Genomic DNA, 13958 nt, shown 5'->3' on the forward strand with positions numbered 1-13958 from the left:
GGGTGGCACCTAGGGTTCTCTAGTTGTTAACTATTTTGACAGCATCCCTACCCCAAGCTCACTTCCCCCTCATCACATTTCTCCCCTTGTCCAGAGACTCCCCGCCCACTCCAGTGCTCCACGGCAAACACGTCCAGTGTCTTGGCCAAGGCTGAACTAAGCTCCCCAAATGCCCACTGGCTGCAAATCCTGCCTGTTGAATTAATAATAAAAATAATACCAGTAACCACTTCTTGAGCATTTACTGTGTGCCAGGCACTAGATGAGTGCTTTCTATGCGTAAAAGTCACTTGGGGCTGACCCAGCTGGGGCCCAGACAGTGCCTTCAGCCCCTCTGTTCCATGGCTGTTTACACCCACTGGGAAGACGCAGCTCCTGTCTGTAACTGTTGGGGAGGGGAGAAGTGGTCAGCAGAAGGTCTGTCCATCTGTTCCCCTTCTGGCCTATGAACCGGTTGGCTTAGGGGCATGAAGTCAGACACAGCTGACAGAATGTTCCGGAAATTCTGGGAGCAGCTGTGGCTTCAACAGAACACTGTGCGGGAAAACTAAACTTTGTCCTGAACCTGTACTGCCCTTGTACCCAGGGGATCATTCAGAATCAGCTCCTCTGACCCCAGCACTTGGGTTGCTGGATAAATGCAGGGTGTCCAATTACATCTGAATTTCACGTAGGTCCCATGCCATACTTGGGGCCTACTTACACTAAAAGGTTATTGCTTATCTGAAACACAAATGCAACTGGGCCGTTTGTATTTTAATCTGCTCCATCGGCAACCCTGTGCTTGGCAGTGGCTTCAGAAGCAGTGGGCATGGACCCAGGGGCCCAGCAGAAGAGGAGGAACGGGGAAGCCCTATGTGATGCCTATCTCACTCTGTAGACAGAGGAAGTCAGGCCCTTCTCAGAAGAATCTGATGGAGGAAATTCGGCCTGGGACTCTACTCCAACACGCCGTTCCAGCAGGCCTTCGCTGACCACCTTGTGTACTACCAGAGCAGCCCCTTAGCCTCTATCTCTTTCTTCTGATTTACCGCTTGTTAAAGCCTCAATTGTGACCCATGGACCGAACTGATAACATCAGTGTCAGCAGGGAGCTGGTTAGAAATGCAGAATCTCACCCCATCCCTGAAATTCACTGAAAGATCACAACCCACATTTTAACAAGATCCCCAGGTGATTCCCCAGGTGGCAATAAAGATCAAAAAGCACAGTTCTGTAGCATGGACCACTGCCTGACTCTACTTCATCTATCTGTCACCAGCCTTCTGTGAGGGGCCATGTCTGTCTTGCTCTCTGCCAGACACTCCAGGACAAAAAGAGGAGCATATATGAGGTGCTCAATAAACATCTGTTGAATGAATGAACCAGAATTCAAACCCAGTCTGATAATATCAACCTGCATAGCTCTGTGCCTGTTGGTTCACTGACTCATTTTGGGGCAGAGCTGGGATTCAATGGCTCCACATCTCCCTCTGCTGGCTGCTCTGAACAAGATTCTACCAGGATTACATGCAGAAGGAATGTGTGTCCTTCCCACCTCATGCAGCTTTCTGAGAGCTAACTCCTGCTCAAGGTGTTCTCCTACCAGATTTCCCCCAAAACTCTGTGACAAAGGCAGGGAAGTACTTGTTTGTCCCCATTTTTTGGATGTGGAAACTGAGGCCCAAAGAGGTTAAGGTTCTTGCTTGAGCTCACACAACATGAAAGTCGTGAAGCCAGGATGTGAACTCACACTTCTTGATTCCAAATCACATTCTCATTCCCTAGTTCATATTCATTTCTCCCACAGTCCCTGAGTCCCAGCCCCAACCTGGGAGCTGGGAGGGCATTAATGACCTTCACTAAGAAGCCCTGGAACCTCAAGGCCTCACCAGGCTAGAGGGATGCTCAAGGAATGGCAATGGTGCTTGCACAAACTCAGAAAGCTATGAGTGCATAAAGATGGGCTCATCTGCCTGGAGGTCACCTGGAAGACTTCTCAGAGGAGGTGACATCTGAAAGTTAGCCAGCAGAGGGAGGGCAGAAGAAAGACCAGAGTGTGAGAGATCTGGAGCCCTGCTCAGAGCATAGTGAACCAGAGGAATGTGATGAGGGGCAAGGCTGGGCCCGCCTGCCAAGGCCTGGAATGGCAAGAGGGTGGTGGCTCTTACCCATGTGCCAGCCGTACTCCCAGGATGACACTATCGGGTACAGAAACTTCTCCTCCGGCTTCTGCCGATACCGCTCCCGGAGGTACGAGGCCCGGCCTTGGCCGTCGTGGGAGATGCCTTGGAAGAGCAGCTGCAGGGTGCAGGGGGGGACCTGCCTCATCCCTGAGCCCACAGGTTTGGTTTGATCTGCAGGCCCCCGAGTTGCGCTTTGGGCCTGCCAGCCTCTGTCTACCTTGGGTGCAGGGCCCTGGACACCCACTCCCCTGGACAGCTGATCCTGGAGCTCCCTGGTCTCTGGCCGTCCAGCAGGTACCTCCTTGCTGTCAGGGGAGCTGGTGGCCTGCGATGGCCCTGCTCCCAAGGCTGACCGGAAGGGGGCCTTCTGAGGCTGCTTCCTGGGCAAGGCTCCCTCCTTCAGGTGCTCGTGGCCATAGTTGAGGTTCCAGGCCACTCGAGCGGCAGTCTCCTTGCGGATGTGCTCCTGCCAGCAGGCTTGCTTCTGGGAGGTGAACAGATCCTTCATGGCAGTGTGGGGGAGGGGCCGGGGAGGGAGGAAACATTCTGCAGCCTGTGTTTGCACCGCCTGGGCCTCGTCTCCAGGGATACGTGCAGCCAATGAGGACTGAGTTGCCGAGGCCCTGATGGCAAGGAGGGGCTGGGCTGCTCGGGGCACTGGGGGGCCATCCTCAGGCAGTGGGACAGACAGGACCGAAGGCCACAGCCAGCCGGGGTGCCTGGCAGGGGACCGCGTTCTCCCCTAAAGGAACCAGGGCCGGCACCTTTGCCCTTCATACCCAGAGGATCCCCAGTGACACACAAGGTTCCACAGCCTCTATTCCATCCGGCAAACCCAAGTGTATCCCTAACTGTGTGCCAGGCACCCAAGGGAGTCTAAAAGAGAGGTCCGGTCTCCACTCCAGGAAACTCTGGACACGTGGCTGGGAGCCAACCCCTCACACAGCTCTGCCACCTGACAGCTACACGGCCTCATCTGTGCAGCGAGGTGATGGTGGGAACTTAAATGCTCAGACAGTGACATTAGGACCGTGTGTAAGCAATGGGAACAAGCGCCTGGCACAGAGGGAGCCCTTGGTAAATGTCAGCTGATGACCAACAAGTACCTGCTAGGCGGCAGCTGCTAGGCTGAGCTCCACGAGCCTTAAACCACCCACTCGATTCCTGGGGCTCTCATAGCCTCCTCCTCAGGTGGGCAAGGGGAGGCCTGGAGAAATGCTATGCCCTGGGCACACTGCCCAAGGGCGCCAGGCCCTGGGCTGGGGGCCTCACTGAATAACCCTACTCAGTGACTTCTTAATAGGCTCCTTATGCCATTTCTCCAGGTGAGAAAAGTGATGCTCAGCACCGTTAAACGGTCGCTCTGGGACTGACTCCAAAACCCACAGCTCCGTTACAGACCCTCCTGGGAGACAGGCATCGTGAGAGAGGCACAGACGGGACGGGGTCCGCCAGCAGGACCATGAGCTCAGCCTCCCGGACCCTCACACTCTGCCTCCCTGTACCAGACAGAAGTTTACCCACAGTGCCCTGAGGCCACTCACCTTTCTGCTCTGCTGGGTGTGCTCTCGTTTATTCAGTCAACAAACAGTCACTTTCTCTTGACCCTGTGCCAGGCACCCAGCCAGGTAATAAAGGTAGATGAGAAGGGACAGAGCCCACAGGCTTTCTGCCCTCAGTGTTTCTCCGTCCAGGGGAGACAGATACATAACCAGATGGATAGAAGGGTAGGCAGGGAATTAGGGGGATGGTCTGGGTAGTCTTCCTGGAGGAGGTGTCCTTTGATTGAGAACTGAACCACGAACACCGGTTCATTGCAACTCTTGCCACGAGGCAGGTTAAGTAAGGATAGAGGGAGGAAAGTCTAGAGTTAGGGGCTCGGGGGTGCCAAGACCCTGTGGTCAAACGGTGCTGGGGTGGAGAACTCAAGAAAGCGTCCATGGCCCAGACCGCCCCCACCCACAGACTGGTTAGACCAGGTGCTCAGAGCACAAGAGGGTGGAGGCGGATATCCCTCTCCCTTGGAGCATCGGAGATCCTGTGCCTTCCCCACCACCAGGGCTCCCCACGGTGCCACAGTTTGCATGTCTCAGGCCACCCCCGGTGGTCACCGAGGTGACAACAGCCCAGGCAGCTGTCCTCTCACCCAGTGGACAGGCTTCCCGCCTCCATGGGAAGGTGCAAAGGCACCCCTAAAGTGCTGCCTTTCAGTGGGCCCAAGGACAGCCAACCACCCACAAGGCGACCGGCCTTCAGATTCTGTTCCCGTGTTAAGGTGTCCAACCTGGGCGAGGCCCCTTGAAACAGCTTCAGGACCCCAAGTTTTAGTTTAGACTTCCGGAGTTTTAACACAGCCTTGATCATCACTATCCTTTCTGAGCCCAGACACACTCCCCTGTAAAGAATTGCAGATGATCCTAACAGTGCTTAGCATTGTTACTTATATTTTTCTTACTCTAGATTTTGAAACTGATTTGTAAGCCACCAACAGGGACTTCCCTGGTGGTCCAGTGGCTAAGACTCTGTGCTCCCAATGCAGAGGGCCCAGGTTCTATCCCTGGTCAGGGAACTAGATCCCACATGCCGCAACTAAGACCGGGTGAAACCAAATAAATATTAAAAAATAAATAAAAGCCACCACCCACCCCTGGGGTGTGGGGGCAGCCCCCAGGCCTGCCTCTGGTCTCTGGGAGCAGGGTCAAAGGTGCACCTGAGTCTCCACCCAGCCTTCTGGCCACACCCCAGGCCACCAGGGACCCATGCTGTCCACTCCCACTGATGACCCCACCCTAATCCCCCACCTGTAACTTTGTCCAAGGGCCTCTCCTAGGACTCAGTACGTGTGTCTTTAAAGTAGCTTCTCCCGGAATTAAGCTCTCAGAAGAATCCTTTTAGGCACTGAGCGAGTAATAATCATTTTGTGAACCTTGTCAGTGATATTCTTTACAGCATCTTGTTGGTTAAGCCTAAGACCACTCTACGGAGTAGGTCCCATTACCCCATGTCACCGGAGAAAATCAGGGAGGCGCTGTTTTCTGAGTGTGTGCGATCGGCCGAAGGTCATGGATTTGAATCTGCCGGCCTGTGCTCATAGCCCCCATGCTAAAGGGTTTCTCCACAAACCGTGCTTCCCCCTGTGAGGTACCCCTTCCACTTCACCTCGGGCAGCTGAGTCTCCTCAAAACTCACGCAGCCCCTCTCCCGGCAGCTCAGGGTTTGCCTAGGTCAGTTGGGAGATGGATGTGTTGTGAGATCTTTCTGAAGATTCATCCTAGAGTGGATTTCCCCATTATCTCCCCATTTTATGGATAAAGGCACTGAGGCACAAAAGAAGGTAACTGCCTGAGGTGGGCGAACTGAGACTGGAATCCAGACTTCCTGACCTGCTGCTTTCTGAGTGTTTCTCACACATGGGTTTCCTGTGAAGCAGGCATTTCTGGGGCTTGGTGCCTCTGCCAAGGCTTCCTTCTCTGCTATCACCTCACTGGCGCCCAGCATCAGCTTTGCCCTAAGAATGTCCACGCTGACAGGGAGAGGTGTCTGGTGCTTGGGAAGGCGACGGTCATGGTCAAGGCAGAGGGAGTAATGTGGGCTATAAAAGGCTGCAGATTCTTTCATCTTCCAGCTTTGTCCAGGGGAGACAAGCAGGCCCAACATACAGAACGCCCTTGGATGCGAGCCACAAGTCAGCCTCGTAAATTCCCCACCTCCTGCAGGCCTGCTTGAGAGAACTCTTGAAGAAAGAAGGGGTGTAGGGTGGGCCACCCTAAATTCCTTGCACATGAGCTGGTCCCCTGTGGGCTCAGGGGCCCAGACAAAAGCCTTATCACAAAGCAGAAAGGATCTCTTTGTCTAGAAGGATTCCTCCCACCGTGTGTTTGGGCAGCACCCTGAGGACAAAGCCGAGGGAAAAAATGGGACTCAGCCTTGCCTTGAGCGATGTGACATTTTCACTCCTTCTTGGAGTTATGATTTGCTATTGTGAGGAACAGAAAAAAATTAGCCAAACAAGCTGTGTTTCTGGGAGAGTTTTCATTAGTTGAAATTAGTTGATTACAAAGCCCCATCTTCCCACGAGTTAATGGAGACTTGGAGAGAGTCCATCCTTCTGCTCAAGCACCAAAGCCAAAGAGCACTTGAATTAACAATCTTGCCCATTTTCAATAAAAACTTGGGGGGTTGACGAGGATTAAGCACCCATTTCACCATTAATTTTTACTCTGCTAATTTCTAAGGCTGTGCAGTTTTCAAGGAAAATTAAATCCCTGTGTGCCCAACTCATTTTACACCAAACTCATCAAAATGTGGCTTTCAAGGCCCCTTTGAAGTCTTAAGACCAGACATGTGGACAAGGGCCCATGTTGATAAAAGGTTTCTTCCCTGGTTGCATCGCTTCCGAGTCGCAGAGAGAAACTGGTTGAGGAACAGGAGGGGGTCTGGGCGTGGCGGAGACGAGCCTGTTCTGAGCTGGAGGTCTCTGCATGGCAGCTGGAAGCTGCTGTGCGCCTAACTTCCACGGGTCACCAGAGAGCGATGGTCCAGCCAGCTCTGGGAAGGAAAGGGGCAGAGTCAACCAGTGAAAGTCAGAAAGGGCCTGGCACGCGGTAAAGGGTGATAAAGGGTAAGGTTTCAAAGGGTCAGGTTTCAAAGTTTTCAAGGTGTTTGTACAAACAACAGCTGGTTCCCATAGCAGCAAGTCCAGGTACAGATAACAACTGCCCTGTGGTACTAGCCACTGACCTGTTGAGAAATGCACAGGTTTCATCCTGAGACGTCCTTCATGTAATTGGCAGGGGGAACGCCAGGAGCAGCACCTCTGTACTAACAAGCAGCCTGTGGAGGAGGCCCATTACCTCTGGCAGGGTTTGATCACAGACAGCAGTGGCCAAGACTCTCACAGCTCCCAGAGGGCTCACAGCACACTCTGAGAGGTGAAGCAGCTTCCCCAAGCCACACTGCCAGTGAGTGGCAGAGCCAGGACATAATCCCTAAGTTACTTGATGCTAAAGTCCAGATGTTAATTTACCAATGCTGCCTCCCCAGAAACCAGCCAGGCTTCAACAGGGTGGGATCCTGGTCTCCTCTTTGGGCAAACGCAGCCTACCATGGCCTCTCCAGATGCACTGGAGACAGCCTGCATTCTGCAAAGCCCATGGACGTCCTGGAGTCCAGGAACAGACGTTCACAGCACAGGCCCACAGACAAGGCTGCTCTATCCAGAACGACGGGCAGAAAGACCCTCCATCCCTGCAGTCTTCCTCCCACCTCTCAGAGGTACACAATGCATCACCGTCCTGATCACCAGCTGGGCATTGGGAAGAAACACACCAAAAGAAGCCTTTCTCTCCACCCCTCACCCCCAGTGCAGGGCTGGGGGTCCAGAATGGACTTCCTGTCATCATGGCACCTGCTGGTGCCCAGGGGGAGAGAGAGGGATCCTGGGTTCCTGTTGTGTGTTTGCTCCCACAGCAGGATAAGCAGGGAAGTAGAGCTCCTACTCTGGGGACAAAAGGCAGGGGCCAGAATCCGCCCCCAGTGAGCCCCAAGACTGCAAACATGTTACCGCAGCATCTGAGTTAGCATCTTCACCATGAAATCATATCACGGCACTGCTGCAGCACAGGAAGCAGGGGCAAAGAGTGTCGTAAGCACACGGCAAGGAGAAGCTTCCCAAACAGCAAGGAGCAGCAGAGCGAGGGAAGACTCACCACCACCTCCAAACCCTGCTGTCCCAAGGACTGACAGGTGATGCCACTTCTTGCCTGAATACATTCCCTCCAGCGAGGGTTTCACAGCTCATCAGGAAAAAGGCTTCCTCTCTCTCTCATAAAACCACAGCCTTCCCCTCAGTGGGTTTCGTATCTGGGACTCTTAACCAGGGCAAACCTCAGCAGACTTCCCCGGGAGGCTGTGTTGGTGCCAGGGCGCCTCACCCTGATAAACTACCCCCCGGGGCCTGCGGAGAAATAGAACATCCCCCAGTGAAAAGAGACGAAGTTCCCTGTCGAGAGGCTTAATCTGCATCCTTTCGGCCAGGCTTTGGGAGGGTGGGTCAGAGCCTCAAACCACTTAGGGAAGGACACCATTCAAGAACACCCAGGGAGCTTATGGAGCAAATGTATTTAATAAGTTATAAGATACAATTTACAGTCGGCATTTGGTTCCAGTTTCACTTCCACGTCCCAGTTCATGAGGCCTGTGGTCCTTCCACATCAGGCTTCGGGCAGTTCCAGTTTCTAACAGGTAGGCTTTGCCAACACGCATCCCCAGCTGCTGCACCTCGGGGAGGGTCACCCACCGCGCCCCATGCCTCCCACGAATGCAATCGAGATGACAGCAGCCGCCTCGGGAGGGGTCGGCAGCCAGTCTGAAAGGACGGCCTGCTTAGACCACACCGCACATCTGGGCCCTGCAGTCAGCCAGCAACCCCCCAACACTTTCATTTTTATTCCAAAGCAGGTATGCAAGAAGGCACGCAAAATGCCTTATACCCCATTTTCGGAATTTTGCAGCTGCCCCTGGCTTTCCAAACAGCCTCGGGTGGCATGTCCTTGGGGCCGAATGTTTTCCTTGTTTCTGCGAATGGCGAAGGACCACCAGTGAGCTGTGGTCCTTCCCTCCCCTGTCATTCCTTGACTTCCAGGCCAAAGGTCGGCAGGGGTTTCCCTTCTATAATTATTTTCCAGAAAAGGGCCACGCTGGGGCCGACTGGGGGTGGGTGTGGAGTGTCTTGTGGCGCAGGAGGCCTCCGCTAACCCTCAGACCCGTACGCGGTCTCTCCGGACGTGCTGGAAACTCAACAGACAGACCGACGGCTGGAGCGTGGCTAAGAACGGGGACTCGTGTTGGTTTAAAAAAGCAGGGGTGGGGGGGGTGGGCAGGGAATCTTTGGCAAGTGGGGGACTGCTCACCACTCAGACCCGGTGATTGAAATGGACTTTGAAAACAAAAGCCAAGATCTAGCTGTCAAGATGGTCACACGGAATGATCCCACAGGGAAGCAAGCAGCAGGATGAGGACAGAGGCACCAGGAGGCCGTTTCGGCCGGTCTGTCACCTTGGACTCTGCCCTTGGGGGCGGCGGGGGCGGTAGTAGTGTTAAAACAAAGGTGTCCACCTAGTACCCCTTTCTCACATGATACGGTCATCTTCTCTAAATGACAGCATAGACTAGGTCTCCTCTTTTTCCCTGCCCCTCCTCCCAGCCTTGTTTTGTAAACTAACTAATTTCATTTCTTAAAAATACGAGCCTGGTCTGTTCCGGTTCTCTCTGGAGGGGGTGATCTGTGCCACAAGAGGTCTGATTAGCCAGGCCTATTGCATTAATTTTCACTTCTTTACTCCCCAACATGTCCCTAAAGAGTCAAGTTTAGGACTTCTTTCTGTACTAAAAGGGAAAAAAAAAAGAGACAATGTTTTGAGGATGGGGTTCTCAGACCCACAAACAGGCCAGAGGACTTTGTATAAAACGAGTTAACAGACAAGCAACAGAAGCAGCCGCCAGCATGGCTCCCGGGACCCGACGAGCAGTGTTTTAAGGCACGGTGACGTGGAACGGACTGCCGGGGATGTGCTCCTCTCCCCACTTCACGGCCAGGACGTAATCCCCCCGCTCCTTGACGACGTAGGTCACGTTGTACTGCTGGTTGCCCACATGCTTCATGGAGACTTCTTCGCAGGGGGTGGTGGGCCCGTGGACCCCGATCAGCAACATGTTGGAACCTGGGGGTGGGGGTGAGGGGCAGAGGAAGGTGGTGATGTCACAAGGATGCACCCAAGAAGGCGGAGGAAGAGGAGGGGAGGTGGGAGCCAAAGCAAAGGTAGGGGTTACTGCCTACACTTCTTGGATGATGCTTGGGGCCAGTGAGAGGCAGGAGAGCAGAGGACTCATACAAGTTCAAATCTCTGCCCTGCTGCTTCCTAGGTGGGTGACCTTGGACATGGAACCTCACCTCTCTCTGCCTTAGCTCCCCCAACTGTAAACAGAGGGTGAAAGTGTTTTTAAAAAAAAAGAGACCTCCTGGGCTACTGGTGAGGTTTAGAGGAATTGTTATATGTGAAGCCCTTAGCACATAGTAAAACAGCTATGTAAGTGCTGACTACTCTAATCTCATTTACTCTCTTGAGAACCTTCAGGAATATTATTATTCCCATTTTAGAGAAGAGTAAACTGACTTTCAGAAAGACACTTAGTAACTTTCCCAAGGGCACATGGCTAATAAGCACTGGGAAGGAAAGGAGGGAGGGAGAGAAAAATAAGTAAGTGGTGGAGCCAGGTTTCCAGCCAGATGTGCCAGATGCCAGGACCCAGGCAACGAAATCACATTGACACCCAAATAAATACCCAAGTTCAGACTGCAGTTAAAGCAGCTAGTGGCAGAGAAGAGGCCAGGTTACTGATTCAGTGTGATGGGGATAATGAAACCTCTCCTATGTACCTTGAGGTCATTTGAAAAACATCAAGTGGCAAATCATTTAAAAATACTCAGCGCAGAATAAGATGATGAGCGTGTGACACAGAAGGTGTCCCCCCACACCTCCCTTCCCCGGGCAGGGCCAGGGTGCCTACCGGCTTTGCTGCAGTCCACCAGGAAGGAGCTCTTCTGGCCCAGGAAGGCCTTCGAGAGCCCTGCGCCCTTGGAGGTCACCTTGCTGGCGTCTGAGGATGCCTTGGGGATGGCGCTGTAGCACGTCTCCGTCGAGGACCTGGTCACTGACTCCACCAGGATGGAGGAGGTCTCGTTGGCCGAGCCGGGGCTGACCAGACGCTGGCCTGGGAACCAGGAGGGAGCAAATGGGTGTGACTGGTCAGACAAGGCAAGTGCCCCGAGCAGAAATCCCAGGAGAGCCCCAACTCCCCAACAATGGGATCCAAAAGCCACCACACCTCTCCCACACCCCGCCAACACCTGGGTCTAAATGCCACAGCTTAGCCATCTCAACCTGCCCACTGTCTTCTGTGGAGTCCTAGGGTCCTGCTCCACAAAACTTAAGATCTGGCTTTCTGGGAATATTAGGAAGTCTGGCCTTGGTTGACCTGACAGAAATCCTTGATCTGGAAATCCCTCCCATATAACCATGTGCCATCCTATGGACATCTTCCATTTATATAAAATATTTCTAAGCTGTGTAGAGGTATGGGAGAACACTGACAAAATATCAAAAATGATTCCCTCTACATATTAGAAAGTGATTCTTTTCTCTGAATTTTTTTTTTGGCGGGGTGCAATGCCCCACGGCATGTGGAATCTTATAGCTCCCCGACTACAGAGTGAGCCCAAGCTCCCCTGCAGTGGGAGTATGGAGTCTTAAACACCAGACTGTCAGGGAATTCCCTAACATTTTAAGTTTATTTTTAATGTAATTGTCTGCTATGAACCTATACTACTTGCATGACAGTGAACCAAGCAGAAAGAGACATGATGATGGAATTCACCACAATATTTACGGTGGTTACCTTGGGTGGCGGGCTGTGAGGTGGTTTTTACTGTTTGGTACTTTTTTCAGTGTTCTGAAGAAGGCACGTTTTTATAAATTTATTAAAAAAAACAAACAAACCACTTTTGATTCTTTTAAAAGTGAAGGTTAGAAATGAGAGGATTTTTCAGGCCCTGATCAAAACAAATACATACGATTTCAAATATGTAAGCACTCCTCCTTTTCTGTTAGAGACCTAACATGTTTTCTCAACTTCTACAGCCCTGCTCTGCCTCCTTATTCTGCAGGTTTTGAACATGCCGTCCCTGTTGGCATGTCCTATTACTTCTTTACCCCAAGATTCAAGGCAGATTCAACGTATCTAAAATCATCCAGTTTCTACCAGTGGTTAGCTCTGCCGATACTGTAACAAGATCACCTCCCCTGCTAACAAGCGGAAGATTAACTTCAAAGTCATTTGGTCGTTACCTGTCACCTTGGCCTTGAACGGGCTGCCCACGATGTGGTTGGGCCCGCCATATTTGACGCCAATCAGGTAGTTTCCAGGAGCCATGGGGGTGTACATGACCTTGTACCCTTCGGGGGTTTCCTGGCAATCCATTTTAACCTTGGACGGCCCTTCGATGGTGACGGATAATGTCCCTGGCCCTGCTCGGGTGGTATTGATGAAAAATTCTGACTGGATACCTGGAAGAAAGGAAGCGGGAATAAAGATCACATGAACAGCTGGAGGGATTGGTGGTGGTGGGGTTCTGGGGAGTGTGCTGGGGGCCCTGAAGCAGCGGTGGGGCACACAGAGGTCCCCTCACAGAGGGGTCACCTTGGTGTGGGAACCCACCTGTACTAGCTCTGAGTTCCTGGCACAGAGAACTTCAGGTCCTGGGGAATGGTGACCCCTTCCAAGGTCCAGGCAGAAGTGTGGCTGACCTTCTGCCCGCAAGCACCCACCCCCGTTCTCCTCCGGGCACGAACCGTGGCTGAGGGCGAGAAGCCCAAGTCACCATTGTGCTCCCGAAGTGCTGCTTCAGCCCCCGGAGGCCAGCTCTGCCTCCAGGGGTGGGGCAAGCGTGGGCCCCTCTGACCTTTTCTTTCTCCTCTGGGTAGACTTGGAGAAGCCCAGGCCGCCCAGAGCTGCCTCCTTCCTCCTCAGGCTCCTCACCCCAGACACCATCCTGTAGATGGGCCAGCCGTCTTTCCGGGATCTGCCGGCCCCCGCACTGTGCCCTGAACACCAGCAACAAGAAGGCGACGAAACAGCAGCTCTGCTAATTACCACTCACACCTCTCTGACTCTTGATCCTGTGCCCAGCGCTCTACACGCCCAGTGATTCCTCTTTAGCAAACAACACTGAGGCTCAGGGAAGTTCAACCACATGCCAGTCGGAGCTACAGGAGAAGTGGCAGAGCTGGTATCGGAGCATGTGTGTGCGGCTCCGGAGCCCCAGCCTATCTGCTGGCTGGCTCGGAAGCCCTAACCCAGTTCCAGGACATTCTACTTCCTACCTGCCTGGTATACAAGGGCCCCCTGCACAGACATCCTGCCTTGTGATAGAAGGAAAGCTGGGCCAAGAGAGAGTGCCAGCCAACGATCACAGTGGCATTCCTGCCTGAGCCCAAGGCCCTGCAAAAGCCCCCAGCCCCCTTTCCAGTTCCAGGCAGGAAGAGGTAGGGCCCAGACACCCGCTGCAGTGCCCTCTATGGGGCACCCTCGGCATAGCATTCCCGTGCAGGGCTGTGCTCTTCCCAGAGCCCTGGACCCCGCCCCAGCTGGGAACTATTTTGGTTTAATTATAGCTCTGAGGCCAGAGAAAGAATTATTGTTCTGGTTATCAATAAAACAAAGGAACTGCTATCACACAACCCCAAACACAACCCAGCTGTTTCTGGAAGCTCCTGAGGCTCCTGTCCCAGCAACACCCACCCCCATCCTGTTTCCCCCAACTATCTCAAATGTGCCGTTCAGAAGCCCTCACGACAGCTGCTGCTGAAGCAAGGCTTTGCAGGTAAAGGGAGGAGGCTGTGCAAACAAGGGACAGGATTTCCAGGAAGTAGCTGCAAGTGACAATAAGGAAAAAAAGAGATACTTTTAAAGTGAAGATGAAAAGACCTGGCCTTGCTCTTGCTCCATCCCTGAGAAGCATCAGTTCATCATGACTGTGAGGGCCCAGAAAGGAAGACCAGGTGCAAAAAGAGAAATAAGGAATTACAGGACAAGAGCGACCTATCAGGTGGGGTTCCTTACTATCCCCGTTTTACTAGAACGAAAGTGGAGGCTCAGAGAGGTCAGACCACTCATCCCAAGTCACACAGCTGGGGACTGACTGAACTGGGATTTAAACAGAAGGTCTGTCTAACC

At 53.0% G+C, this 13958-nt stretch overlaps 2 protein-coding genes and 1 non-coding gene across 8 annotated transcripts in view; 1 reads left to right on the forward strand and 2 right to left on the reverse strand.

Moving 5' to 3' along the window:
• Positions 1–4774, reverse strand: part of LOC112443489 (protein ATP6V1FNB) — an 11715-nt gene extending 6941 nt beyond the window's left edge. The window contains exon 1 of the mRNA XM_024983290.2: positions 2151–4774. Within this exon, the coding sequence (XP_024839058.1) occupies positions 2151–2673 (523 nt within the window). The 5' untranslated portion in view covers positions 2674–4774. The remainder of the gene's footprint in view (positions 1–2150) is intronic.
• TRNAG-CCC (transfer RNA glycine (anticodon CCC)) lies at positions 4662–4734 on the forward strand. Its single transcript has one exon. It is a non-coding gene; the product is annotated as a tRNA-Gly (tRNA).
• A 3385-nt stretch (positions 4775–8159) lies between the features above and the next one.
• FLNB (filamin B) overlaps positions 8160–13958 on the reverse strand; it is a 139821-nt gene continuing 134022 nt past the window's right edge. For 5 of the 6 annotated variants that reach the window (XM_005222908.5, XM_005222907.5, XM_005222906.5 and 2 more), the window contains 3 exons: positions 12071–12289; positions 10734–10937; positions 8271–9886 (listed from right to left, as the gene is read on the reverse strand). In XM_005222908.5, coding sequence (XP_005222965.1) covers positions 9699–9886; positions 10734–10937; positions 12071–12289 — 611 coding nt within the window. In that variant the 3' untranslated portion in view covers positions 8271–9698. Of the gene's footprint in view, positions 9887–10733; positions 10938–12070; positions 12290–13958 lie in introns of all 6 variants that reach the window. The other variant, NM_001191460.3, reaches the window with a different exon arrangement.

This window comes from Bos taurus, chromosome 22 (genome assembly GCF_002263795.3).
Source record: "Bos taurus isolate L1 Dominette 01449 registration number 42190680 breed Hereford chromosome 22, ARS-UCD2.0, whole genome shotgun sequence".
Taxonomy (NCBI): Eukaryota; Metazoa; Chordata; class Mammalia; order Artiodactyla; family Bovidae; genus Bos; species Bos taurus.